This window comes from Homalodisca vitripennis, chromosome 6, assembly GCF_021130785.1.
Source record: "Homalodisca vitripennis isolate AUS2020 chromosome 6, UT_GWSS_2.1, whole genome shotgun sequence".
NCBI classification, from domain to species: domain Eukaryota; kingdom Metazoa; phylum Arthropoda; class Insecta; order Hemiptera; family Cicadellidae; genus Homalodisca; species Homalodisca vitripennis.
In genome coordinates, this window is record NC_060212.1 from 66,524,482 (window position 1) to 66,552,353 (window position 27,872).

The window sequence follows — 27,872 nt, forward strand, 5'->3', positions numbered from 1 at the left end:
ATATAGAACTGTTTCTACGTTCTTAGTATTGTTTTTAACAACGAAGGTAGCGCAATGACAGATAGAAGTATATAGAACTGTTTCTACGTTCTTAGTATTGTTTTAACAACGAAGGTAGCGCAATGACAGATAGAAGTATATAGAACTGTTTCTACGTTCTTAGTATTGTTTTAACAACGAAGGTAGCGCAATGACAGATAGAAGTATATAGAACTGTTTCTACGTTCTTAGTATTGTTTTAACAACGAAGGTAGCGCAATGACAGATAGAAGTATATAGAACTGTTTCTACGTTCTTAGTATTGTTTTAACAACGAAGGTAGCGCAATGACAGATAGAATATAGAACTGTTTCTACGTTCTGACAGATAGAAGTATATAGAACTGTTTCTACGTTCTTAGTATTGCTTCAACTCTAGATCTCAGTTTGATAAGAATTTAACTTCAACAACAAATACTTGCGTTACGTTTTGGCTGATTATTGTTTAGTAAATAAATAAATTAAAGAAAACGAATTGAAATAATAATAAGATTTGTAATCGGAGCATGTTAGGTAAAAGGGTTTAATTATTTTGTTTGTAACTACTGCTTTATTTGTTGCAAAAAGTTTTATCCATCCATAATTATTTTGTAAATTAGTTTACAAACTAAGACGGAATGCAATATTTAGTATCTGAAAAGATAAGAGCGGTGATTTTGAGAAAGCCAAGAAGAAATCTTCAATAATAGTGAGTTACACTTGTTTGAAAGTTGGCTTTTATATCACAGAGAAGTTACTTTCCCGTGGAAAGTTTTTCGTCTCTTATTATGTCTTGTGACAAAAGTTTACTATGACACGGATTCAACATTGAGGAATAAAACTTAACAATCCGTTTATAATATATTTCTATTTCTGTTTTATATCCGTGTTAAAATGTGTCTGGGGTGTTCCATATATCTAAAAGCTTACTTTTATAAAACTTTTTTATGCAATTAAAATTCATAATGTGAGTATAATTGTCTTGGCTATTTTCTGGTATGACTTTATGTATGAAACTGTAATTATAAAGTAGTTTCGGTAACAGTTTGTGCCAATAACAATGCCATTTTTTGTTTATTTTAATATTTATAACTAGCTTGAACATTAAGGGTTGAGGTTGAAAATTATAACTAGCTACTAATAAAATACAAAATTACAAAATTGAATGTTATCATCGTTTAGGAAAAGTGATTCATCTTTTGTTTGTTAGGATTTCCAGTGGATTAACGTTAGATAGTTTATAAACAGGGTGAATAGGTAATCGTCCTTGATGTGACATCGTAGTATCGTTAATTGCTTTGTACATATAGATTATAGTTTTCAATAGAATGTAAGGAAAACAAAACCAGTTTGTACTATTATATATTTGTCTGAAGACTATTTATATAATATGTTAATATAAATTTGGCCGATTAGCAATACATTACGGAACAAAACTTTACCTCGAGAATGTAATGAGTCTTTGCACCAGTCATGATTGAATCTATGATTTTTAAATCCCTCCAATTATGGATAAATTAAAAATATTTCTAAAAAATCTTTCAAATAAATTAGATAACTATTTTTCTAGGGTTTTTCAATATACAAATACACAATACACAAATTTCATTTGCTGTTGTTTATTTATTTTATATGTACCTTGTTTGCAAACAATATATTGTTGATTTGTTATCGTAACAACTTTATTTACTTTTCTATAATATTTCTCACTTTAATATTCATCAATATATTTGAAAACGAATAGAATATATCTATGACTCAAGTTATTAACAAAACCTATAAATAAATAAATATATATATATATATATAAATTTTCTCAAACAGTTTTATTGGTCTTTGGATTGCATGAACATAAGAATGAATTTTGATTCTCGGTATATTAAATAATGTAACAAGACATGTTTTTATACTTAATGAAAAAAACCTTTCGTAGTTTAATTGAAATAAAGGAAATTCACTCACACACAATTTGTGTTAAGTTCCTTACAAATTTAGAGAATTTAGGTAATCTTAAATTCAAGCTGGGATCGGTTGAAATGTGAAAACACATAAGCAAAGAATACTCTTATTTGTTTCATAAAACATTGTAATTAGTTTAATTATCACATTTGTTACATTGATATTTACAAATATATTTGTAATCAAGGTTAATGTATCTATGACTCAACTTATCAGCAAAAATTTTAAATTATTCTTCTTAAAGAGTGCATTTGAAGTATTATGAATGAATAAACGTGTAGGGAGAGGTTGAATATTAGAAATGTAATACGATTCTCGGTATATCAAGTAATCTGCCAAGAGGTGTGGATACTTGATAAAGACTTAACTTAGTCTAATTCAAATAAAGGAAATGCTCTCTCATTATCAAGTAGTGTAAATACCAAAACGATTTAGAGAATTTTGCCTAATCTTATCTAATGCTGTTGAAATAGACTGAAATCTTTCAGGCATATCTGTTTTCTGGTTAATCTGACTCAGTACGGAGTTTCTTATTGGTTATAGTTCTATAACGATTTACATTTAATTTTTTTAACTTGTGCAAAGTTTTACTTTTTTAAGTACAGCCTGTTTCCATGTTGAGTTCACACATCGGTTTCACCTGGTCCATTAATATTTCTGTCAAAGGGCGTTCCGACCGTCCGTTTGTATCTCCGTATGTCCGTCACTCTGTTTTATATACTCGTATCCTAGTATACAGGTCAAATAAATAAAAAATTGGTAAATAGTTTCTTCTTTGTCCATAGAAAAATAATTTTTCCCCGAAACGAAAAATAGAAGTGAGTTCAGCTGTCTGTCTGACCATATTTTTATTGACTTGAAATTTTATACATAGATTTCTTTTGATACAAGGAGGTACTGTTATTATTTTGGGTCAAAAAGCCAAAAGGCTGCCCTTCCCCCTTCTGGTATGTCGTCGTTACGAGTCGGATTCTTCAATAATCTATTCTACCAACTTATTAAATTATAAAATAGTCACTAATAGGGTATACTTCCACTTAAAGTAATGTTTTATTATGATTGAACATTGTTTGTTATTTATTAAAAGATTATATTTATTTTTTTATTTAAAGAGTTTCAATAAGTGAAATAGGCCCACCGGGTGGAGTAATATATTAACGGGGCGTTTTTATAACATCCTATCTTTTAACTATATGAAAACAATTTAATACGTTCTCACAATTGTATTTAGATATAATTATTTATATTAAAATGTTTAGGAATACATTGCTTCTTAAAATTGTGTCGTTGTATTCCAGTGTGTCGATAACTCCTAATTTAAAGTTACCGTCCACTTGGTAAACTTTATACATAGTTTTCTCTCAGTCGCAGGAAAAGCTATATTGATTTTCGTGTTGATGAGCAACATTAAACACTTGTACCAGCACGGATGGCAAAGCCAATGCCTCAGGATAACTAAGCATATTAACAAATTTAGTGCAGTCATATTTTCCTTTATTACTAGCAGTGACTCACGGCCTCATAAAAAATTTAATTTTGTAAAACAGGGACACCACGTATATAATATTTTAAATGGCATTTCAAACAATGTTGAGATAAGTGATAGTTACTAGACACTATCCAAACCTCTTGATCCATTTTATATAAAAGTTTCAATATTGAGCCTTCAAATCTGAAAATGAAATTATATTTCACAAGTTCCTCCAAAATTTCTCAAATTTCAGTCAAATATTTCATAAAATTTTATAAAAAACTATAATCATTTCATTAACAATGGAATAATTTTTGGTCATTATAGAGAAATCCTAATTCTACAGGGAGACCGCCATAAATTGTGAAATTATAGTTTAGTTGATTAAAATTACAGTGTTCCATTTTTATTTAAACATATAGTTGTACTTATCAATAAAAATGTATTGATATTTTGATGATCACCTTACACGTTCTAACGTAGTATAAGCCTTACATAATATATTGTAACCGTTATTAATGAATCCTACCTTTATCACATTTAACTTGCATTTACAATATTTAACCTGTTTCATTTTAATTACAACTATTACATTTTTATAAATAATAGGTGAAACAAAAGTTTTTAATAATTTTAAAACATTCCAGTTTCTTAGTAAGATTAACAGATAATAAAATATAGTGCTTTTTCGATAAATACACTTTAAACTAGTTAAATATATTATAAATTTAATAAACTATTAGTGACTGGAAGGCCAACAAGCAGCTGGCGTTCTTTAAAAATATTAAGCAGACAAAACACAGGAAAAATATTACATAAGCAACTAAAATACTTCTAATTATCTAAAAATAATTGCAAATATTCAATAGTAATTCATATTAGTATAAAGATTTTAGATGTCTCAAATGCTCGTTTTCCGCCATCATGTTTCAGTTGCATTCTATATCTATGCTTATAGTCATAGTAGTAATTTGATATCTGGAAAAGTAAATTTCTCACACACAAAAACTCACAAATATACACATAGGCGTGCACATCCAACAATGTATTATAAAAAAATAACAATTTTAAAATATACAGATAGGCTACAATTTTGAAATGAATGATGATACACATAATGAGAATAAATTCAATACAAATTCCACTAATATTATAAATGCGAAAGTTTGAATGTTTGGATATTTGGATGTTTGGATGTTTGTATGTTTAGATGTTTGGAGATTTGTCCTCGAATCACGATGAAACTCCTATACGGATTGTGCTGAAATTAGGAACAGGTATAGCTTTTGGTCTGAATTAACACTTAGAGTGCTTTATACCACCTTTTTCAGACATTCATTTCACCAAATAAAGTCGAATTCAAATTGAAAAAAATTATTTGTTTAAATTCGAATGTTATGATATTGGAGTGTTTTAAATTGGATCCGGCAGATTGCGCTACGACACGTAATATAAATTGAACTGATACTTAACAGCTGTTAACACTTTCAGCTGAAGTTCATCAAAGGCAGAAACATGTGTTTACATTTAAATTTTTGTAGATATTGAATAATTATTGTAAAGTGCTTAATCATTAGTGTAATGCAAATTTCAAATACAAAGTAGATTTTAAATTTAGATTGCACCAATGATCAATAATCCATCTAATACAATATAAATGCTATTTATACGCTGTTATAACAACTACCTTGTTATATAAAGCTGTGAATGTTTGCACATAACAGTAATCTAATCTGGTTAGTTACTTTAACATTGTGTATGGCATTTTTACTGTAGTTATGGAAAAGAAAATGGAAATAACATTGCCCTAACACTTGAAGCATATGCCCCTAATACATATTTAGTGATCGGTAAAAATATCAAAATCACTTAATCATCAAAATTTAACCTAAGTTAGATTCCAAAACCAACATATGAGACCATTGTTTTGGTTAGTGCACCAGCATAAATAAATTGTGGAACTGTAAATAGATTAGACCGGGGGTGAATTTAAACGACCATAACAGACCCATATTGACCGCAGCAACTTTTTAGTTGTACGATACACTTTCGTCTTAGGTATAAAAAGGCGAACTCTTATTGTTACTGAAGGCATCGAAGAACTTCAATAAATTATCATGGAATGTGGGAGGGAAATACTAATCTTATAAATACTGTTTCACTTTACGACTTCAGGATCCCAACAACCTCTATTCTTTAAACTTAAATCTAAATAGGATCAGGAGATTGGAATAGCTTTGAGTGACTATCGATTATCTCTAGACTGTTTATTATGTCATAGAAAAAGAATACATAGATATAATGTCCAGTTTTTCAACAGAAAATTGCTAATACTAAAATTATAATTTGTTTATATTTCTGTCTAAAGCTTGGTACTTCGCTCTGTAAAAAGAGTTATGTTCCTAATGAGTAGTAACGGGTCTTAGTCGATAATGTTATTTTTAAGAAATTGTATTTGGAACATTTATTCAATGTAGACAACAAACCTCGACCTTTTCCATATTTTTGCTCTTTTCATGTTAAAAATAATTCTAATGAATTCAACTCTTGACATGAAAGCTTTCCTTGCCATGTCTGAGGATTATCATGATCATGTAGAGTAACTGCATTCCCTGCACTCTATAGTTTAGTTTTATTCGCTAAATAGATCCAAAGATGTGTAATGCAAGGTAAGTGTACGCATACTACACGTCGCGCAATATGTAACTAATTGTCATGTGATAATACTCATTTTGAAAAAAAAAAAATATTTTCTTTTTTTCTTATTTTCTTTATTTTTATATTATTATTATATTTTCTTATTTTCTTTTTCGCTAATCTTCATCTAAATCCTGTAGAGTGACATAAGCCATCATAAAACTCAGGTTACAATATATAAAAGGAAGCTTCATGTAAAGTTCAAAGCCTATAGATAAATTTAGACTCAATTATCGAGATATATTGCTGAAAAACAGACAGACATTATCTTTCTCTACCTCCCCGCTATCACAATACTATATGATAACAAATGTTATAGTTCCGTTAACACTGGAACTTTAAACCGAAATTTCTTACACCAGTATGTGTTTGCTTATTTTTCACTCTATGCATTTCTAGAATAATTTGATATATGATTGCTACGTCACGGTTGAAATTACATCCTAATACGTTTAGCACTTTTTATCCTTGGTTTTCTTTAAAACTATAGTTTTACATAAAGCTATACCAACATTCAGTTTTGATGATATTTTCCAAGTCTGTATAAAAGCGAAAGGAACACGTATTATTGGAACGTGTACGGAAAAGTTCATCCTTCACTCTGAATGTATACAAATCCAGGGTTATTGGTGTCTCCAACATATTGAAATTTCATAACACCTCTCTCTCTTTCACTTTCGCTTTGAAACCTTTTCCTCACTTTTGGGAAAAAATAACTCCGTTCTCTCTAATCTGAAGGTGCCACGATTATTATACGGGGAAAAACGTGTGTGTGTGTGTGTGTGTGTGTGTGTGTGTGTGTGTGCGTGCGCGTGCGTGTGTGAGTGTGTTTGTTATATTTTGTAATATTGAAACAAACTGAGTGGGAATCACATGTTATTTTATCCCTCGTAGTTAGAATAAATTAAATTTATTGACGGTTTGATTGAGTTTGCCTTGTTACGCCCATAAAAAATTCAAGCCTATGTCGATTAAAAAGCAAATACTTCGTGTCCTTGAGGTTTATTTGCGCTCTGCATTATCTCCGGTTTCACAGTTTATTTAGTGTTAATGTCCAAAATCAGGAAAATTTATAGACATGAAAAGGTCTAAAATATCAACTTCGGTAAATAAAATGTTGTGTAAATTTTAATTTACTCCAGTACAAATTATTTATGGTGCATAGTTGAGATTACCATGTTTCGCTGATAAATATATGTATATACTTACATAGGTCTCAGCCTACTTCTGACAAGAACCAACTAGTGTAGTCTTTAAATCTGTAGCAAAAGTTAGATAGTTTTTACATTTATAATCTGCATTTAACTGCATCAAGCACTGCATCTATCATATTTACTACGATTTACAGGTAAAAGTATGTTTTTATGTTTTAATAATTATTAAAACATCACTTTTTTTGATTTTCGCATGTTTTCTACGGTCTAAGGGACTCTATGGTTTCATTTAGTTTGCAATGTTTCAGATATAGCAGTTTTATGCTATTTTTATTATTTATATCATTGTGTAATCCAAAAGTCATTGCAAATATTGAAGTAAGAAACTGTGCTGCTTTTTATATTTCGTTGTGCTTAAAGAACTAAATATTAGTAAATCATCATTGGTAATTTTAATGTAAATAACTAGTATAATTGTAATGTAATTAAACATATGATTGTGCTATGATACTGTAATGTTTACATATAATAGTGGATTATATTTTATCAAGTTATTTAAACTAATAACATACGCTTGCTGCAATGCATTTCTTATAAAATTTCTCATAAATTTAGAGGCCAGTTGGGTGGAACCTAAGGTCACAGAGGAAAATACTTCATTCGTGTGCCTCTACGACACTACATAATCGCACGTATCAAATGTGTTCAAGTCTCTATCTTTCATGGTTTTTACTATGTATTGTATCAGTCAGTCAGCAGCTACACCGTGCTTATAAACCATGTTTAAAACATCGTAGTGCACTTTACTGTTCATCTGATGAGACAATAAATATATCTCAACCTAAATTACATTATTTTATGCAGTCAAGGTAACTCTGACATCAAAGCAATCTAAAGTGTTAATTTTGAGCTTTTATGTCACTTTTAGGTTTTTTTCAGACGAACATGACTCCAGATCCTACGAGTGAAGTCTGTGATAGCGCCATATTCGAGTCGTTGCACTAACAGGAAGGTGAACTGGAGATAAACTCAACATTCTCAAGTTTCATGTTCAAAGTTTTATGATAGGTTTTTTTTTCAATTGAATAAGGAATAGCCTACATATTACGTATTTACTTCCATTAAGAGACAAGTATAATATTAAAGTAGGTAAAATTGATATTTAAATTTTCTTGTGCCTTATGAACAGTACTGGTAGCATGAAAGTATAAGATTATTTTATAAAATCATCTATTTGACTGATGAATAAACAACTGAAATATAATGAGGAATATAATAGCACTGGTTAAACAATTTTCATTGCTAATTTTACACTACTTTAGTAAATAGAAACGAATTTTTAAACGTTTGTTCCAAACTTCTTGGATCATATTGGCAAAAAAAGCATGAGATATAACTTGAAAGCCACGTTGTATGAAGAATATACTCAAAATAGTTTTACCGCATGTATTTCTGTGTCAAAGAACCATAAACATGATTTTATTTTATTATTGTATTTTATCTTTAATAAAATAAACATTGAAATTACAACACTTCTTTATCTGTTCGTTGGACTAAATTAACATTGGGAGTTTTGATTTTCATAACATACCAACAGAACACCACTGAAGAACAGCAATTTGCAGCTGCAAATATATACCAAAACAATTTTATTAAATTCTACATTATATAGAAAGAATCTAAGGCCAGTAAAACTATACTATTTCAACGAAACATATTTCATTTTTATTCATGCCGAATATTAAACAATATTTTTAATACATAAGAATCGGTTAGAAATTACGTAGATGTAGCTATACTTAAAATATATGGTTCGTATTGTACAGGTTCATTACAAGCATTAATGTACGTTCAAAATAAATTCTAAATTTAAAACTATGCTGCTTGCCATAATTTTAAAATAACCAACTACATGAAAGTGATTTAATACTGATATTAAATTGAGAGGTGCAACAAATAAGATGCTTTGTCTTCCTAAACGCTTCGCCAAAATTTTCAATATACAATGTTTCTGCTTCTTTACACTTTTAAAATGATCCTGTAAAAATAAGCATACAAACGTTTAAAATTAAAGCTTCCTCGCTATTTTACTCATTCTTGTATATGAGGTTCTGCTAAATGACTTTCAGGTACTCTGGGGTAACCTGAAATGTAGCCCAACTTTTTTCCTTCATAAATATTATATAAAGAAGCTCTCTAATGTATAAGTTTTAACCCTAAAATATTTTAAAATTGATTCAGATAATTTTACCCTTTGTAAACCTATCCACCTGGTAACTGGCTAATTAAAGAAATTAGTTATTGTTTAGAATTAGGTTCCAGAAAGGAAAATTGAGTATTTACATAAAACATAAACATCACCAAAACTGGGGCAAAACCATAGGCTAGGGGTAAGGCCTATGATTCTCTACTAGAGCCTATAACGCAGAACCCATATTGAATTCAGCCTTTATAACCCCTATCTTGCAACCAAATCCTCATAAGACATTATACCTATTTATCACAACAAAGTCTACCATTTAGTTCTGACGACGAACAACGAATAAACTTGGACTCAAATCATATGAAGTTGAAGGATAGTATGTTGAAATAATATTAAAGCACCATAGAATCATAAAAAATAAGCTGTTTTTAATTTAGTAAGTGTATGTTATAACCAATCAGCTTATACTACTTCGACTAGCGGATTGAGAATAATTTCCTGTGGAAAATGTAATTTTTAATAATCAGCTGTTTTAAACTAGAAACACATTTCACAAGGCTAACATTGGAAATTTGTTAGCTCGTGGGCGATAGTCCCATAGTTGCATTACTTGAAATCCACCATAGAAACATCAAGAGTGAAATAATTAATTATTTATACTTTATGGAAAATAATAGTTTTAGATAGATACATGAAATCGTCGTAAAAAACTCAAACCATTCTTTAAAAAATATAGATTACAGTGTGAGTCTTCATAAGCAATCAGAGAATAAAGTAGAACATGCTTGCAACCACTTTCCGGCCCAGATCAATCACACCGTCTGCCTTTGAAAGTTAATAACGAGAGCTACTCCGAATCACGGGCGTACTTCATTCCTGATGTCGCAGTGATAGCCAACCATCATTTTCAGGGAAATTTCCAATTGATTCGATTTGCCGAAGGTAAGGTTATAATTAATACGGGAATGGTCCAAGGGACGGAATACAGTTAATAGTGTAACTACTGCTAACTTCTACCTAATGTTTCTTCTCCTATTACGTTTCTGACACGATTTACTTTGCAATGAAGCCAAAAATAAACACGTATGTTGACATTATTCAGAACTGTATTTAACAATTATTATTAAAATATTGTAATAGTCAACAATTTTACTGGGTGATGATAAGAAATTCAAGTACGCTATACTTAGTGGCATGGTAGGCTTTGATGGGTTAACCCCCATGAATTTACCTTTCAAAGTATGGATAATTCCAATCTTGGAATGTTTTTTAACAGACATTCAGGCAATTGGACAACAAATATATTTTTACAACCTCAAGGATACGGAAGAGAAAATCCACCAGTTTACTGAGTGATTTTCTTCAACGCCATTTAGTCAAAATTCCAGGGCTGGACCTTAACCAATTTGAACTTGATGCTGCTTATAATGATCAGGAAAATATCAAAGTCCATACGACATACAGACAAACAGGAATAAAGCTTGTTGAGTTCTGCAAGTGACGGGCCTTAAAAATGCTTGGCTAATGAAAAATATATACAGAACGGGCTGATTTTGTCCAATAGCAATTTCAATAAATTTCTTATGATTATATTTATTTCTCTTGAAATGCGTTACCAAAATTTCAATAACCAGTTAAAACATATTTAGAAATATTGAGCGTGGATATTGAGTTTAGAATTAGTCTGATAGAAATGTTACATTTTATTTGACTTTATACCGTTTGTACATCAATTACATTTTTAAAATAAAAAAAATATGTACTTGGAATTACGCTTCAATTTTCTATTTTCTGATTAATTCATATAAAACTCATCATAAAGGAATCTTTGGAAGAATATAATATATTCATTACTCCATCACAAGTCTTATTTGATGTTTGCTTTGAAGATCACATATTGCTTAATAACCCTAAAAATCTCTTATACGTAGATTTAATTGCTCCCAAAGAATAAAATTGTATTGCTGCAAAACTTTGGTTATAAAATGTATTCACCCTTTTTCTGGTACCTTTAATAACCAGAAATGCTATAGTTGAATATCTAAAATGAATTCAAACATTTTCTAATTTTTAGTTCCATAAAAATAAATTTTCGGCTATTATGAGAATTTTGAAACAATTGCTAAGTTGGATCATTGATAACAAACAAAAATAGAAAAAATGAGCCAAATATGTTGTTAAGTGATAGGCTTACCAACAAACAATACTTTTCCTGTATACACACATTCATCGTATGGTTGTTTTAAAATATAATTAAGCCTGAAATTTGTTGTAAACAAGTTTTATATAAAATACTTACCCACTGTAAAAATATCTCCGAGTAGACGAACCCAAGATGACTCAATATTGAATACTACAATTGCAACGTACAATCGTAATGCGGCAAGGAAGATAAATACAACTGTGGCAATCAGCAATGACACTCTCGATTTCTGCAAAGCAAAACTTTATAATACAGTCTGAACCATAGATATACATTGAATTATCATACATAGTGTTGTCATTGACGTAAAAGCCGGCTGTAGTAAAACGAGCCCATAAGAACAATGTTAAACTTCAAACACTTTCACCTTTCATTATTGGTCGTAAAAATTATGGGAGTTATTTCATTGAAAGATAATATTAATTCTATGCAAGATTTTACTGTTTATCTTATGAAGTAAAAATAGTTAATATTTAAATTATAAATATTTTAATTTTCTGACTAGTATATACAAATATCTAAAGGAATGGGCAATACCTTAATATGAACTTTCTTTTTGAATTATTATCCCTATAACAATTACCAAACATTTTAAGATCAGAATTATCCTTATGAAGCAAAGATGACCACCAGAAAAGTTGACTCTCGACGATAACAGATGACTTAATCAAGGTATACATGTGCTTTTGATATTGTCAATCAGTTACTGAAAATTCATCATTATGATCTATTTTAACAGAGTATAATCAATAACTCATTGTTTATACTCACCAGACATGCCGCTATCCAGATGACAAATCCATTGATGATCAAGCAGCTGCAAGTACAAAATACTGCAAGGTTTGCTGTAAAAGACAGTTTTAATAAATATTTATTGATATGTCGCAAACTCTTTAATCACTAAATAAATTAAAATTAAGTGATTATGGTACAAACGGTTTTTACTTTATAGCCACCTGTTGGTTTGCAAACATCAAAAACTTAGTGGACGAATAATTTGTGTGTAAAAATGTCTTTTCAGAAATGTATATAATCATTGTACTGTTACGTTCTTGGGTCAACTTATTTACATTCATAAACAATATATATTTTTTTAATGTTCTGTCACAAAAAAATCCTAATACCTCCAAAAGATGTTTACTTTAAAACAATATTTGAATTTGTAATCACTGATATTTCATAAAACATTAATTGGAATTATTTATTTGATACTATAAATCGATTAAATATCCTATTAATAATAAAATATTTTGTAATATTTTTGTTCAGCATAAGAGATTTTGTTTCCTTCGAAAGTATTTAGATAATGTTATGTTTTTGGTGGTATTTTTATTAGGCTCTTACTTTATTTATACTGCATATTATTTAATTATCTATTAATAATAAAAATTAAAAGTGCGCCAGACATTTTGCCAAGCTAAAATATTCGCGGAGGTACAATCTCACGTCTACAGCCCATTTCATTCTCGAGACGTCCTGAAGTTACATAAAATACATATAAAAAGATATGCAATAATAAAAAAAAAATATATTACATTCAACAGAAGGACAAAGCGTGAGCCTACTGAGTGGTATTGATACTCTAGTTATATTTACTAAAGCCCATACAAAAGTTCAAATTTATTCGTTTTCTACATAGGCTTGTAGCAGTAAAGATGTTTATCAAACATCATTTGAAAATATAATGTTTGATAAGAATATTATGTGTTGCTTATATAATTTATAGAAGAGTAATTCCACACTATCTTATAATTTTAAATACCTTTAGAGTATCTTAATTTACAACGGTAATTTTTTATTTAGTTGAAAATGCAACAATTTGGGTTATTAAATATTATTTCTATAGTTGTTAAAAAATTTAAGGTTATAAAAGTAATATAACAAGTGTTTAGACATTTTTAACATATAATAGTTTTAACTTACTACTGAAGTACCAGAAGTACTTTACAACATAGCGTGACACTTTGCGTGATATTTTTGTCATTATTATGTTCTCTCTTCTTTCGAAAGCCTAAAACTCGTTTAACTAAGGTCTTTCTAAGACTGATATTAGGGATGTTGACAAGTCATGGCTCCCTAAGGAAACATCTTACGAGGGTGGGCCTTAGTCGGACTGACAAATGTAGACTGTAGTGGAAAAGAGGAGGAATCATCAGAGCATATTTGATTAAAAATATGCCCTGCCATTTTAAAAATCCTGGGAGCATATCTCCTCAGCCCCAAGGATTCAGAGAACAAGGGCCCTCAAATCTGGTAGGCTTCTGTCAAAGCCTCATATTTGAGGACACACATTTAAGTAAAATAGGCTCAAAGGTACTTTTTAGGACTAAGCGTGGCGACAAACCGTCCTTCCTCCTCAGAACAATACAAAGAAAAAAAATTCTTTCTATAAGGTTTGAATAATCACTTACATTTTTTACATGACAAATTGCTTTATTTTAATAAGAGGTATTATTTAGAGTTTTATATATTTAGTTATTGCCGTTATTCATCAAGTTAAAGCTTTATATTTCGATTATTTTTGTCATTATTGTAGATATTCCAGTTATAGGAATTTATTTTCAGAATGGGTAATCTCTCTACTCGAGGCAGTGCGGTTAGCCGAAGTTCAAATTTTGCATCTGCTAATTCTCCGGAAGGTTGACGAAAACATTTCTGCTTATGACTGGATGGCAGGTTTATTTATACAGCCAATCCAACATTTAAACACAATTACGCGTAACGAATTCCTCGCATTTTTTGTTTTCGTCACAATTTACAATTATAGATATCACTTTTGTGATTTTGATTCGGAAGTTACTATAAGATTAAATATATCAATTTTTATTGGCTAATTTATTTTAAAGTACTTACAATTGGCTCGGTAAATAACATTTAATTTTGGCTCACGTAGGCTGAATGCTATCATATTTATATTCAAGTTAACTCGCTAAGCTAACGTTTTTGAACTTGAATTTAAGTGACTGTAAAAGATAACAGAAATTTCGAGTGTTAGATAGTAGAGTAGCTAGTATACTTCGCTGTATATATATATATATATATATATATATATATATATATATATAAAGGCCAAGCGTAAAATATTTTGCTTTTCCATTATGTGTAAATTTGCTTGACTGCTGTTTTTAAAGCATGTTTTTTATTTATCCTAAATTAACTATTTAGTGCTTATGATATGTTAAGAACGCAAGGGAAGTCTTGTTTTTTGAAGATCAACAAACGTTTCACTGCATTTTCTAATTTCAAACGGATATTTTGCATCCTTATAATCCGTATAAGCTTTCTGTTCCAATACTACATTATAACTTCAGTTCGTAGGATATGTTAGGATTGGCAAGCAGGTTATATTGGTTAGTGATATTGTCATATCTATTACGTACCTTACCGCATGCCTTTCACTCCTTTTTCTAGTTTGTAAACGTATAGTTTGCATTTTTCAGACCGTATAAGCTCACCATAACCTCAATTATTGTTCGATGGGTACATAGGATATATGAGGAGCGAAAATAAGCATTAAGGGTAGAAATAATAACAAATATACTAGATATAGATAACACAAACCTTTCACTACCTATCCTAGTTTGAAATAGTATGTTTCGTACCTTGCGAGCCGTATAAGCTTTCTTTCCTTATCCTCAAAAATTATAGCTGGAAGATTAAGCATATACTTTACGTGTTTTTTTTTGTAATACATTATTTTTATTTTGTACATTAAAAATTGTATTTCTGTACTTAATTAAACCATAAAAAAACCTAAATTGTCATACAACAGTCGTAGAGGAAAACGTAGACGATAGCAGTACCGACTCAAGGCAAAGGTATTAGAATAGAAGAGAAAATAATCGAACAGAAGAATTTATCATTCAGATTAAAAGTTCTTGAGATACAGTTATCTGAAAATTACCATCATTAGGAATGCACCAAGTTTAGTATGAAGGTTGGGCTTTGTGCAAACCTTAAGTCACAAAGTGATTAAATAAGAAGGAGTTCTTGAAAAACAGCAAAAATTTGATATATTTCATTATTTTTAAATTTACATGCTAAATTGAGCTTCCAATAATAAAATGCTCCTCTACCTTCTACTCCATAAGTAACAGATAGCTGTCCAGAAGAAATAGCATGATACAATCTAGCTTACTATGAGTATTTCAGTTAATTCAGATGGCACAATTTAAATCCTGATTAAAATCTTTAAAAATTTGGGTAAATATTTACCTTGTAACCATCTATCTGTCCAGTCCCATGACTGTATTTTTGGTACTAAATGCAAAGCACACCCTATTATTTGAAGAACATTCAGCACCTAAATAAAAATTAACATTTAATAAATCACAAAAGATTATTATTTTATTTAAAACCGAAACAAATTAAGGTTCGTTTTATCAGTAAATAAAAAATTATAAATAACTTGCTTAAGTTATATTCAAGATAAACAAGACGTTATAAATGTAATAAATTAAAGCTCAAACATTAAAAAGAACATTACAAAATTAAATCTGCGTGCTAACATATTAGTTTACATATCTTTGTAATGCTTCATGTTTTATATAATACATTGTATATTATTTGATATTATCGTTTTAGAGGACATTTTGTAGAGTATGGAGATGGCCTAATTCCAAAGAATACGCATTTCGGCGGCAGACTATCTTTGTATAGCAATACCTTTACATTTGGTAAACTTTTAGTTACAAGTATAGTGAAGTGGAATCTGTAACTCGTGGCACAACTCTGCTTCCACTTGCGTATTTCAAGCTAATCATTCAAAAGGTGGTAAAAAAAGTTTATTTTACAATGCCATTTGCATTTGAGACAAAGATTTTAAGGCATTCTAATTTTCTTATCTTTGGGATCAAATCACAAGAGTTTTATTACATTTAAAATGCCATACTATAATGTAAATGAAGCCCGTCTGTTTTGAGTAACTTTTGTAAAAAATTCAAATTGTTTTTTGATTAAGGTTGGTTTTATAACCGTTTTAAAAAGTATTCACAATGCATTACATGATTTTAATTGTCAATTGCGCAATCTTGAGTAAAATTTATACAGTAACTTTTTTATTTGCCATCTGTATTACACAAATGATCGATTACTGTATACTTGGTATCTTATAAAATTTTAATCTAAACAGATGATTCAGACAATCTGTTCAACTTTAGTTGAAAGTGTCAACAGCTGTATACTGTATTGGTAGCTTTCTCTTCAAATAAATGTTCGTTGGATTTTATCTAACGTTTTTAAAAAAGAATTAGCCAAATTGGTGCAGCCGTGCTCAATATATTTTTCGAAGAATATTTTCCGATTCATAAAGATATATTTTGCTCGTAGATAACCAATTACATAACATTTGTTTAAAAGCAAACGTTTCAGCACTATATACAGGTATGTAATTTAGTAGACACAGTTATTAAATGCTTTGACACTCGATTTATATGGATATATTTAGTCTCCAAGATGTACTCAGCAAAACATAATTTGGTTAATTAATATATTGGTTAAGAAATTGTGAAAGTCACCAAAAAAGTTTCTAATATATGGGCATTAATGTTATAAGAAGAATAGTTATAAGAATAGTGAAAAAATTAAAAAATGTAAATCGTTTAGTAAAAGCTATACTGAAATTATTGCAGTATATAATGTAGTTATTACTTTAGTTTCATATTTCATTTAGAGAAAAACGTTAAAAACTGGACATAAAGAAATGAAATGAATAGTGATTACTTATCTTGAAAGAAGTAAAAATAAACACAAAATTATATAATAAGTATTATTGTACTGTACTATTTTATAGTAACAACATTTATAAAAATTAGTGTTTTCTTATGTTTTATAGTCAGAACAATAAATAAAAAATATCGTAAAGATAGTTAAGCGGACTTTAATGTATACCCAAATATTTTCGAGTATGTACATAATTTCTTTATGCAAGTAACATATTCTCATAAACATTATAAATACTTGTACAAAGCTTTCGTTTAGTAACACAACTAATGGCCTCCATTGCTCTAATAGAGGTCAAGACATTGCTCATTAAAAACAATGATATTTTTAAAGTGTATATATAACGGTTTGCAGTAGTTTTAAAAACTACTGAAATAAATACTGAGGCTTAAAATTATATACTTACAACAATGTAACAAGACAAAAACGCTGAAGCGGCATAAAAAGAGATAGGACCTCCACAGCAGACGATTTGTTTAGGCATATTCGTGTAAGTCAAATCTCAACATGAAATGGTCATCCTAGAAGACAAACAATACAAATTATTTTTCTATTACTAATGGATTGATTCCTAACTGGAAAGTTGCCTTATTGTGTCTAAACTTTCTTGGTAGTGAATATCTCAAAAGACCGTTCATTTGGGCGTGACAGAATACGGATCCTAGAAGGCTAACCCAACTCTCATGGATCAGTTACAAATTCCAAAACGCTAACCGATCTCTGAATGACTTACATCAAGATAAAATTTGAGATTTGGCTAAAAGCGGTATTTTTAACTGGTAATGCATTTTTACCAACTACATCCTGTCCTACGGATGTGTGTTGCAGCGGAAATCTTGTGTTAAAGAAACTCCTTAGTTGAAGAGATAAATCGCTGTCGAAACAGGAAAACCGTCACCTGGATGTCAGAGTGTTACCATAAAGAAACAGTTTGCATTGACACATCCGCAAAAATCGTTTTTTTTTTTTGTCACGGAATTATATCATAAAAAGTTAACCGATCTTGATGTTACTGAGAATATATCAATCACGAGCGTTTGGCTAAGCAAAAAAATGAAATGAATCAGAGCCAGTTTGCGCTGGATCCTATTTTTGTACTAGCTGTAACTGTCCGTCCAACTTCCATCGCTATTTAGACATCCAAATGAGTTCATAGTACCAAAAACCTTTTCCCTTTCTTCTTTTGAAAAACTCTTGTGAGCGAAATGAACTCAGTCAATCAGATATTGGTTAGCCTTTTAGGACCAGGAACTCCGCGTCGAACAAAACACGTTTTTACATATTTCAAATTATTGTTACTGCCACCGTTTAGTTGTGAATTTAATTTACAACTTAAAATAACAATCTTAAAATACAGCTTGTTCTTACTCTAGCTGAGACCCTGAAATCAATAAATATGTCAAGTACAAGTACTGTACTATTGCATGTTTGTGATGTTAACTTAAGTTAATACTTCCTAATTTTTTCAAATGGTAGCAATCACCCAGCTTTGTAACTATGTCATCAGTTTGAAATATAGTAGGCAAAACAAGGACTCATAGTCAATAATCTGTATAATATGGCATTACAGTGCACTTTAGAAAGCTTGAACGTGTTTAGTTAATAAATTAAAAGAAAATTAAGGAACAATAATCAAGATTCGTTGTAATAAAGGTTTTAATTCGTAGCAAACATGAGCTAAAAACTTAGTTATATATCAAAAAGGCTAAAATAAATCAAACACAAAGTCGTTGTAAGTTCATAATTTGAATTTTTGGTCTTTGGAACAGCCGTAATTTAAGAAACAAATCAGCTGATATTTGGCAGATTGGAAGATAATATAAACAAACAACGTAATTTATTCAGATTCATTTTATATTTTTCAAAAGTGTCATAGTATTCTGTCTTGTGAAGTGTCTGTGAATGTTTTTATTTAAATTCATCTACCTAGCTTTGGGATATCTGTAAGATTATGTAGCTTTTATAACCAATATCTTGATTGTTATTTTGTGCATTTGTAATGGTCGTAATTGTAATTAGAAAACACCGTAATCAACTAGTATTTGTACATAATACAGGCCGTAAAGGATAAATTTGACTGTCATGATATTTTCTGAAACCTATCAGTTATCAATTGTATTGAATTCTCTTGTTCCCAGATTTAATATTACGAGTATATCTTAAATTTCTTTTTACGATATAGACATGATTATTGTTTTAGCAATTAAGGCATATTTATGTATGACATTAGCCTCTTTCTTGCCTATTAACAACTAGTGATTTTTATATTCAATCAAGACTTAAATACTGGCAGGAAAATTACAGCGGGACAGCAAAATAATAACTAAAAACTACAAGACGTTGTCACTTTTGTTTTTTGATACTAGAATTTACAATCGATTAACTCTATAACTCTTAAGGTTTCATTCAATCATAATAGCAATAATAAATAAAATAAAAGTATCGTATTTATTTCTAAGGTTCTCAATATCTACTAGTTACCTTTCTGTAGCATTCAGACAAGTTACTTTCCAATTATTACAGATTAATTTTACATACTATGAGATTACAACCAAAATTTAGTTTTGAACAGGTAATAAATTTTCATTTGGAACTGTTGCTAAGATTAAGCTCATTGTTAGTTATAATTCATAATGTATGAAAAATTATTTTTTAATGTGAGATTTACTAGCATATTTTATAGCAACCGAAAACCATCAACACATTTTATATAAAATGAATATGTTAAGTTTGTACCAAATTTATAAATTTTAAAACTTTGCAAGGTTGTGAAGCAAATAATATTTTCTGAAAATTTCCGTTTTTGGTACCAGATATTTAGTAACGTCCAGGAGGGCGTACAAAGATGTAATGTGGATTTTCTTTGCTCAGTGTATGTTGACTTCACAAATCTTCGAAAATCACTCTGAAATGAACTTTATTCGATTGAACTTCCATGAAAATCTTTGAATGGCAACAAACAAAACCTTGTTCTTCTGATTTATTCTAGAGCGTCCACACAGATATTGGTTTGCATCCTTGGATAGGTAGACATTTAGAATTATTATTTTGTAAATGGTTTATGCCCCGGGGTTTAAGCACTGCGTGCCATCATTTCATAAAGCGTTCACTCCTATTGTGCTCAAAACCCTTACAACCACAAATCGCCTTGAACAAGTTTATAGAAAACAATATTGGCCGGGGCCTTCTATTCCTTCGGACAATTTCCCCCAGAATCTAGTTCAATGTTCCAATATTTGAAGAAACATTCTTGTAATTTTTAATTAAAGATCCATTACCAACTAAAACACTCAATTGTTCCTTATAAATTTATTTTGGCTCTGGATTCTGCCTCTTAGGTCAAACGTTGCCTAGGATAATTTCACTAGTAAAATGTGTTTCGTAGAACGTTCATGTAAAGTTTCATTGAAAACAACCCATCCAAAAAAGTCTAATTAGATTTTTCAAAACAGTATTGACTGTCAAATCCAGACACCATTAGACTGATTGGCTCCAATCATAAACTTTAGCTTGTCACCTATGTTTAAAACTTCTCTGCTAATGATCATAAATCGAATTCAAATAATTCCACTAATAAACATTTCATTAGTTAGGATAGGATTGTACTTAATACAGAAATAATGCTTATATATGTACATTTTTATATTGTTTTTATTAGATTTATCTGAAAACAAATGAAGACTACAGGGTAATGAGACCACGGATCTACACGTGTTGTTTCGGCTGCACAACACTTCGCGCCGGCTGCATAATTATTTCCTGGTTCACAATGGTGAGGGCACGATCATGATCATGATGATGATGATGATCATCATCATCAAAAACATCATATAACACTATCTTATCTTCCATGTCTATTATGTTATCGATTGTATCTTATCTAAAGAAAAACTACAAATATTTTTGACCGATCTGATAAATTAATCCCATCCCAAAAGTTCCTTAAAGTCCTCCAGAGACTTTACATTAATCAAAATGTGTAGTATCCTTGTCGTTAAAAACAATATACCAAGTGTTCTGAAAGAAACTCCCCCCCTGGTAACTATAAACAAAAATTACTAATCAATATCCTATTGAGAATGTTATAAGGCAAACAATATTTGAGATATGTGTGAACATCAACCTTCAACCATAAAATGAGGGTTGATGTTTAAGTTACAATTTGAGTGAGTAATAATTAATTAGGCTGCTTGTTAATTTTATCATTAACACAGATAGTTTGTCAACAAAATTGTACATTTTTACCGTAAAATTAAAAGTTTAAAAAGCTGGCATTTTGTACTATACTGTAATAAAAACCTTTTTTTCTTCATTTTCGAGACCCAAGTAGATTAAGAACAATGTGGCAAACCATCCATTGTAATCTAATTGCAGTGTCCGTTATTTTCTCCGCTTATTTGGCCAATCTGAGATAATCCTGTTTTTGTGTCTTTTTAAGTCATCACACTTGGAGTTGCAAAAAACAATAAAACATACTGTGGGAAGTTTCAATTCAACTTCAACCCTAATGGATGTTTTACCTTTATCAAACACCATACTTTTTCTATTTGAATCATAAAGCATACGGGGTTTAGTAGTATCAATGCCTTGTAAGTATCAATGTAGTGAAGTAATAGATATTGTGAAGAATAGTAGATAAGGTCTTCTTCAAATTTAGCTAGGCAACGTGGTAAAACATGAACTTAATATTTAATATTCTTTATTACAGGCTGAATTTTCTAAATGCCTCTATATTAGTACGCAAGTGCAGCCGAAGAAGTATATTTATGCCAAGTATCAAGTGTAGTGCGGGACGAGATATTGTAAAGAATGGTAGATCAGGCTCTTTGGAAAATTAAGCAATGCAACATGAATAATATGAACTTAATTTTTAATATTTAATATCCATTCTTACGGGCTAAATGATCTAAGATGCTTTCTTAGTACGCCTCTGTAGAGTGTAAAGTTTATTTGGCCAATTTTCAAGATCCAAGAATTTATAGTTTTATTTATTAATATTATGATTATTGTGTTAAATAATGGTATTATTTTGGCTTTTATATTGCATACATTGGTTATTTATATTACAAAGGTAGTGCCTTTTTATATATTTCAGCATTTTAAAATAAACAGTTAATCTATCTCCTCTTGCAACCTCGATCAACAGCAAAGGTGTGTGCAGATCAACTTTCAAGCCTACTCTAAGAATGCGTTCATGTCTGTTATATGTAAACCGTCCAATTTTAAACAATTATATTTTAAACCACTAAGTGCTTTATATAAGTAACTTAGTTTTCACCGAAGTAATTTAAATGCCTAAATCTTTCTTATTGGTGTTGCATTATGCGTTTATTATTTTCAGATAATTAGTGTGATATATCTTTTCAACGTCATAATATCAATGAAAAGGTACAAGGGGAAAGGTGATCCAGATGATCCTACAAGAGACTGGGTTATTAAATATGGTAAATAAACTATTAATATCGTAATATTACTCTTAATTTTCAACCCACCTAACACTAGGCCTACTTTTAAAGGATAACGTATAATAAAATGCTAAAGCATAGAGTTGAAAGAGAATGAAGGTCTTATAAAACACATTTGTAAATGTTTCTATGTGTGTTATTTTCAGTAAAAAATATTGTAAACAATATGGGTATATTTTGTACAGAAGTTGAAAATCATAAATTTGGTGGGGGTTCTAGAAATTCAAGAAAAGAATAAAGATGAAATATCTTGAAGTCTTTAAACATTTGGCTGAGTGATAGAGAAGCATATCACTCAAGATATTTGTCCATCCATGATATCTCCAAAATGAAGGATGCCAATAGACTAAGTTTTGCATGAAGGTTCATTTCTATGTGGGAAATTAGAGCTCGATTAGGTGCACATTACTCTCACGACATGTGGTATGGTTTACACTTACCTTTTTTCAGTAGCTCAGTGATGGAAATTCCGTTTTGGAAAATTAATTTTTGTTTAGCAAATTTATATTTCCACATAAATGCAATGAATTAGAATTAAGGTAATCTAAACACGTTATCGTTATCAGAGAAAGCGTTGGTTTGTAACATGTGTCATATTTTCAGGTGCTCCTGTTTCACTAACGACGTCACTTATATTCCTAGTGAGCGGAATCATTATACTCGTGGGAGTGTTCAAGGTCAGCTCGTATTCTACACTAACAGTAGGTTCTATTGTGGTGATAGTGGTACACTTAGTGTTACTATATAGTATTGATTTTTTAACGTTCAGGAACCGAGAAACAATGTGGAATATATAAAACAAAACAACTGGTTTTACTTGAAATCGAGAAACGAGTAATTGCTAAGAATGAAAGAGATCGACAGTGATGTTTTTTATTGAAAGATGAGGACATGAAATGGATTAAAAATAAAATGTAATAGTTTTCTCTCAAATCGCCTTTTTGTAAGCTTACCACTCAAAAACTGTCGGAAACGAAAACAGATGTTATATCAGCGCCAGCAAACCATGTTGGTTTTTGAGGGTGATACAACAAATATTTGTGTATCTAACGATTGGTTTTAAGTGTACGAAAATAGGAAAAATATAGTTTGAGAAAACAGTGTTCGTATTTTTATTTTTAATACTCTCCTTTTCGATTTCAAAAGTAGTACGGCTGACAAGAGATTTAATTCTGAGAAAGATTTCTCTGTCGCTTTTTACACGAACCATGTTTTGTACACATATATTGCATATTCGCTCTCAAATCCTAGACATATAGTACCAAACCACATGCAATTTTTAGTATTAATTAATCAAAAATATGAATTCAGAATTTCAAATATAGCCCAACATTTTCGAGCATATCTTCTTGCAATTTTATGATAAAATATATTTAAAAACGTTTTAATATTTGACAACTTTCTTTTGAAATTTTTTGTGCTATGCTCTGCTGAAATGTTGTAAAATGACACATTTTTACATGCTTTAATTTTAAACGTAATAAACACCAAATAACGCCACCAACGTTAAGTGATTATTGAAAACTATGCATTGCCAATATGAATGTAAAACTTGAATACTACGAAAGTAATGATTACCATTGCTGATCATCCATTTCTGCTTTTGAGAACGGTTACAATCTGTTTTAACAATTTACAGATAAAGCCTTCAACCTTTGATCATAATAATGCTATAAGCATATATTTACTATTTATGCGTTGACATAAATGGGTTGGACAAATTGAAAAAATCCTGTGCCAATAAGTTAATTATAACTATATAACTTAAATGCACATATTTTAGTTTTCATCTTCACGTGTAAAATGTGTACGATTTATCTGGATGTAATGTCTGTGAATATATTACGTTTTACTGTTGATTGTCATAAAAACTACCTGTTACAGGATATAGCGTTCTTCATAGCAATCGCGATTGCGTTGTACGTCTTTATCGTGATTGGCTTTCTGGGACTTGCTGGATCTGCACTGGCCGGCGACAGTACTGCTCTATTCATCCAATTTTTGTTTTGTATGGGTAACTATGTTTTTAAATGTTTCCTCCACAGCAACGGAATATATAAGGTTTAATCTTAAAAATCCTTTTGGAATTTCAGTCAATGATGTCCGTTTAAACTTTAAATTTGATAACCAGTTTATGTTCACTTACGTGTATATAATTATTATTCGAAAGACCTTAACAATGTTATCCTTTTTATATGTAAGTTAGGAATTCAAGCCTGTTTGTCATAGTGTCTTTGAGTATTTATAGAAATAATAGAACACCAAAGATACGACAAACCACTCAAAAAGCATTGTTTGATATCCATATCTATAAACTATGAGACAAATTTACAATGTAACATTTAATTTGTCATATTCATCTGTTAGATGAAGGTTTTCTATGGGAATAGTTCGTTTCAGATCCAAACAATTGTATTTAATTTAATATTTTCGACTGTCCAAAGCATTCGACTGCGTAGATCACGGTACACTGCTCGACAAACTTGAGTCCCACGGCATTCGAGGCGTGCCTCTTAAATGGCTTAGCTCGTTCCTAAGTCAGAGATCCCAAGTTGTCCAAATATCAAATAAATCATCCAAACCAATAGACCTGACTTATGGAGTCCCTCAAGGGTCTATCCTCAGTCCTGTGCTTTTCCTGCTTTACGTGAACGATATAAAATCATCGCTTCTGCATGGAAAATTGGTGCAGTTTGCCGATGATACGACTTTTTTTTTTCAATGCAATGTCAAGCGAAGTTTTGGAACAACAGGCTTTTGTTGACATCAACAACTGTGTCCAATACTTTCACAGCCTCAATCTAACAACAAACTCTTCAAAAACCAACGTTTTAAATTTTGCCTTGCGCACTGCAAGCAATCAGTGTGAGCCGGCCATTTTGTTAGATGACTCCACACTGAAAGAAGTCTGCTCTTCAAAATTCCTAGGAATGCGCAAAAATCTGCTCAGGCATTTTTGTTTTGAGATCTTTAGCCAAATACTATCCGAGTCAGGTACTGATTATGGCGTATTACGGCTTGATTTACCCCCATCTTGCCTACGGAGTGGTCCTTTGGGGAGCTTGCGGAAACACTCAGTTTCAAAGAGCATTCAGACTCCAAAAAAAAGCAATTAGAGTAATCGCCAAAATCAAATTTAGAGAGTCGTGCAGGGAAGCTTTCAGGAAATTGCAGCTGTTTGACTCTGCCGTGCCTCTACATTTTGGAAACAACTTTGTTTTGTGTGAGTAAATGTGCCTTAACCAGAGGCCAAGACATACACATGTATGAGACGCGTGGCAGAGCAAACTACCGGACTGGGAGACACAGAACGGTAGTTTATGAACGCCTACCCTCGCAAGCGGGTGTGCAGTTCCTCAACAGACTGCCCAATTCAATTAAACATGCCCCAACGCCTAAGGCGTTAAAGACTCGCCTCAAACGCTTCTTGGTGTCTCAGGCATTCTATAATGCGGGTGAGTTTTTGGCATTTGACCGCCCAATTAGAAGACTGACTCTGCTGTGGCGAAGAATGAAAGATACGTGATTGTAAAATTGTAAGTGTGAATGTGTATTGTGTGTATGAATGCTTGGAATTTTAGAAACCCCGTATTGACGTTTGCCATACAATGTATATACAATGTCGCTGCAATAAAAAAGATTTTGATTTTGAAAAGCTATGTTGACGTTAACTTTGAAAGTGTGTACATTATTTCAAAGTTTGCTGTCAAGAACTGGAGATACAAATTGACCACTAACCGTCGCCAATCTCATTCACAAAGCTGTCGATTATCAGGAGAGGTCAGATCAGGTTCTAATCATATTTATGAATCTCTTCAAAGCGTTTCACTGTATGTATAATTTGTATACAAATGATATTGAAGGACTTTCAAATGACTGACTTTTATCTTATCATAAATACAAAGTATAACACATGGATTTTAAGAGTAATCTGTCAGGAAATGTCAACTCCCCACTACTGTCAACTGTTTTAATGCGCTGTTCAGACAGTGATGTAAAATATTCTTTGGAAAGTCCTTATACTGTAGGTTTTTGTTGTTTTTTATTTACATAAATGTAAAATAATTTTTAGTGTGAATATATACCATGTTTCAGCAATCTGTCTTTACTGTACCTTAGTGTTATCCAGCTACTTAGAGGACATGCGGGATAATAGAAATACGACGATGCAGGTACAGGAAAATGAAGAAAATCCTCCAAATATCACTCCGGAAGCACCTCCTCCAGCTCGTAGCAGTCCTGTAAAACTTAATTAAATTGTAGTATGCATAAACTTGTTGCTAATTTGTAAAATGTTATACTTTAGTTATTTAAATCGCTACATTATCAATTACTCTTTAGGTAACGTCAAAAATTTAGTTTATTATTAAAGATGTTGTGCTACATAAACATTCTACCGCTATTTTCGTAATTCACGTCATAAAAAACGACAGTTTTATACTTTCTCCATACATTGCGTAAATGAAAGCGGTGTTTTGAGCAGTGAATGTATAATAAGGAGGCAAATTCTCATTATTAGTATCTTCATTGCAATATCCACAAATTATGTATATAAAACCTACGATTAATTTAATTCACTAAAATTATACATACATATCACTTCATACTTCAGTCTTTTCTGAAACCACTGCCGAAGCATAGAGGTTATCCTAATTAATATTATAAATACGATCGTGTCCATGTTGTTTCTCAGGGCAACATATAAAACTGCAATTTTTCGTTGGAAATAAAATTGGTTTGAACTAGACGTGGAAAATCTAAAAATTAGAATGACACTTACATTTATGCTTAACCTTTATTATTCTTAATTAAAATAACTGAAAAACGGGTACCCTGATGACTAACTCTAATGATATATGACTAGTTATATTTTCAAAATATCGACATAATAAGTAATAAAAGACTTTTTTGACTTAATTTGAAAATTAAATACATATTATGATCGGTTTTTGTTTCCTGCCTTTCAAAAAGAAGCGATGTTA

General features: G+C 30.6%; 2 protein-coding genes across 5 annotated transcripts in view; one reads left to right on the forward strand and one right to left on the reverse strand.

The window, feature by feature from the left end:
- Positions 1–20,011, reverse strand: part of LOC124364413 — a 34,912-nt gene extending 14,901 nt beyond the window's left edge. Inside the window, exons 1-5 of the mRNA XM_046819881.1 lie at positions 19,907–20,011; positions 17,832–17,946; positions 15,920–16,007; positions 12,476–12,549; positions 11,801–11,933 (exon numbers count right to left, since the gene is read on the reverse strand). Coding sequence (XP_046675837.1) covers positions 11,801–11,933; positions 12,476–12,549; positions 15,920–16,007; positions 17,832–17,909 — 373 coding nt within the window. The 5' untranslated portion in view covers positions 17,910–17,946; positions 19,907–20,011. The remainder of the gene's footprint in view (positions 1–11,800; positions 11,934–12,475; positions 12,550–15,919; positions 16,008–17,831; positions 17,947–19,906) is intronic.
- On the forward strand, positions 19,243–27,163 carry LOC124364414. 4 transcript variants are annotated; one of them, XM_046819885.1, is made up of 6 exons: positions 19,243–19,368; positions 21,084–21,197; positions 22,767–22,869; positions 23,494–23,591; positions 24,775–24,904; positions 26,986–27,163. In XM_046819885.1, exons 2-6 carry the CDS (start codon positions 21,117–21,119, stop codon positions 27,144–27,146), a joined length of 573 nt encoding a protein of 190 aa, XP_046675841.1. In that variant the 5' UTR covers positions 19,243–19,368; positions 21,084–21,116; the 3' UTR covers positions 27,147–27,163. The 4 variants fall into 4 exon arrangements, with proteins under 4 accessions (XP_046675841.1, XP_046675838.1, XP_046675840.1 ...); XM_046819882.1 differs by having other exon boundaries at positions 19,260–19,368; positions 21,113–21,197; XM_046819884.1 differs by having other exon boundaries at positions 19,260–19,368; positions 21,113–21,197; positions 27,010–27,163.
- The last annotated feature ends 709 nt before the right edge of the window (positions 27,164–27,872 follow it).

What these genes read in the sequence shown, in the direction of transcription:
- LOC124364414 (XM_046819882.1), top strand. Translation starts at nt 19,328, where the DNA reads ATGTTTTTATTTAAATTCATCTACCTAGCTTTGGGATATCT. An exon ending in TTATTTCCTGGTTCACAATG is followed by an intron (nt 21,198 to 22,766) that starts GTGAGGGCACGA and finishes TATTATTTTCAG; the next exon opens with ATAATTAGTGTGATATATCT. An exon ending in AGACTGGGTTATTAAATATG is followed by an intron (nt 22,870 to 23,493) that starts GTAAATAAACTA and finishes TCATATTTTCAG; the next exon opens with GTGCTCCTGTTTCACTAACG.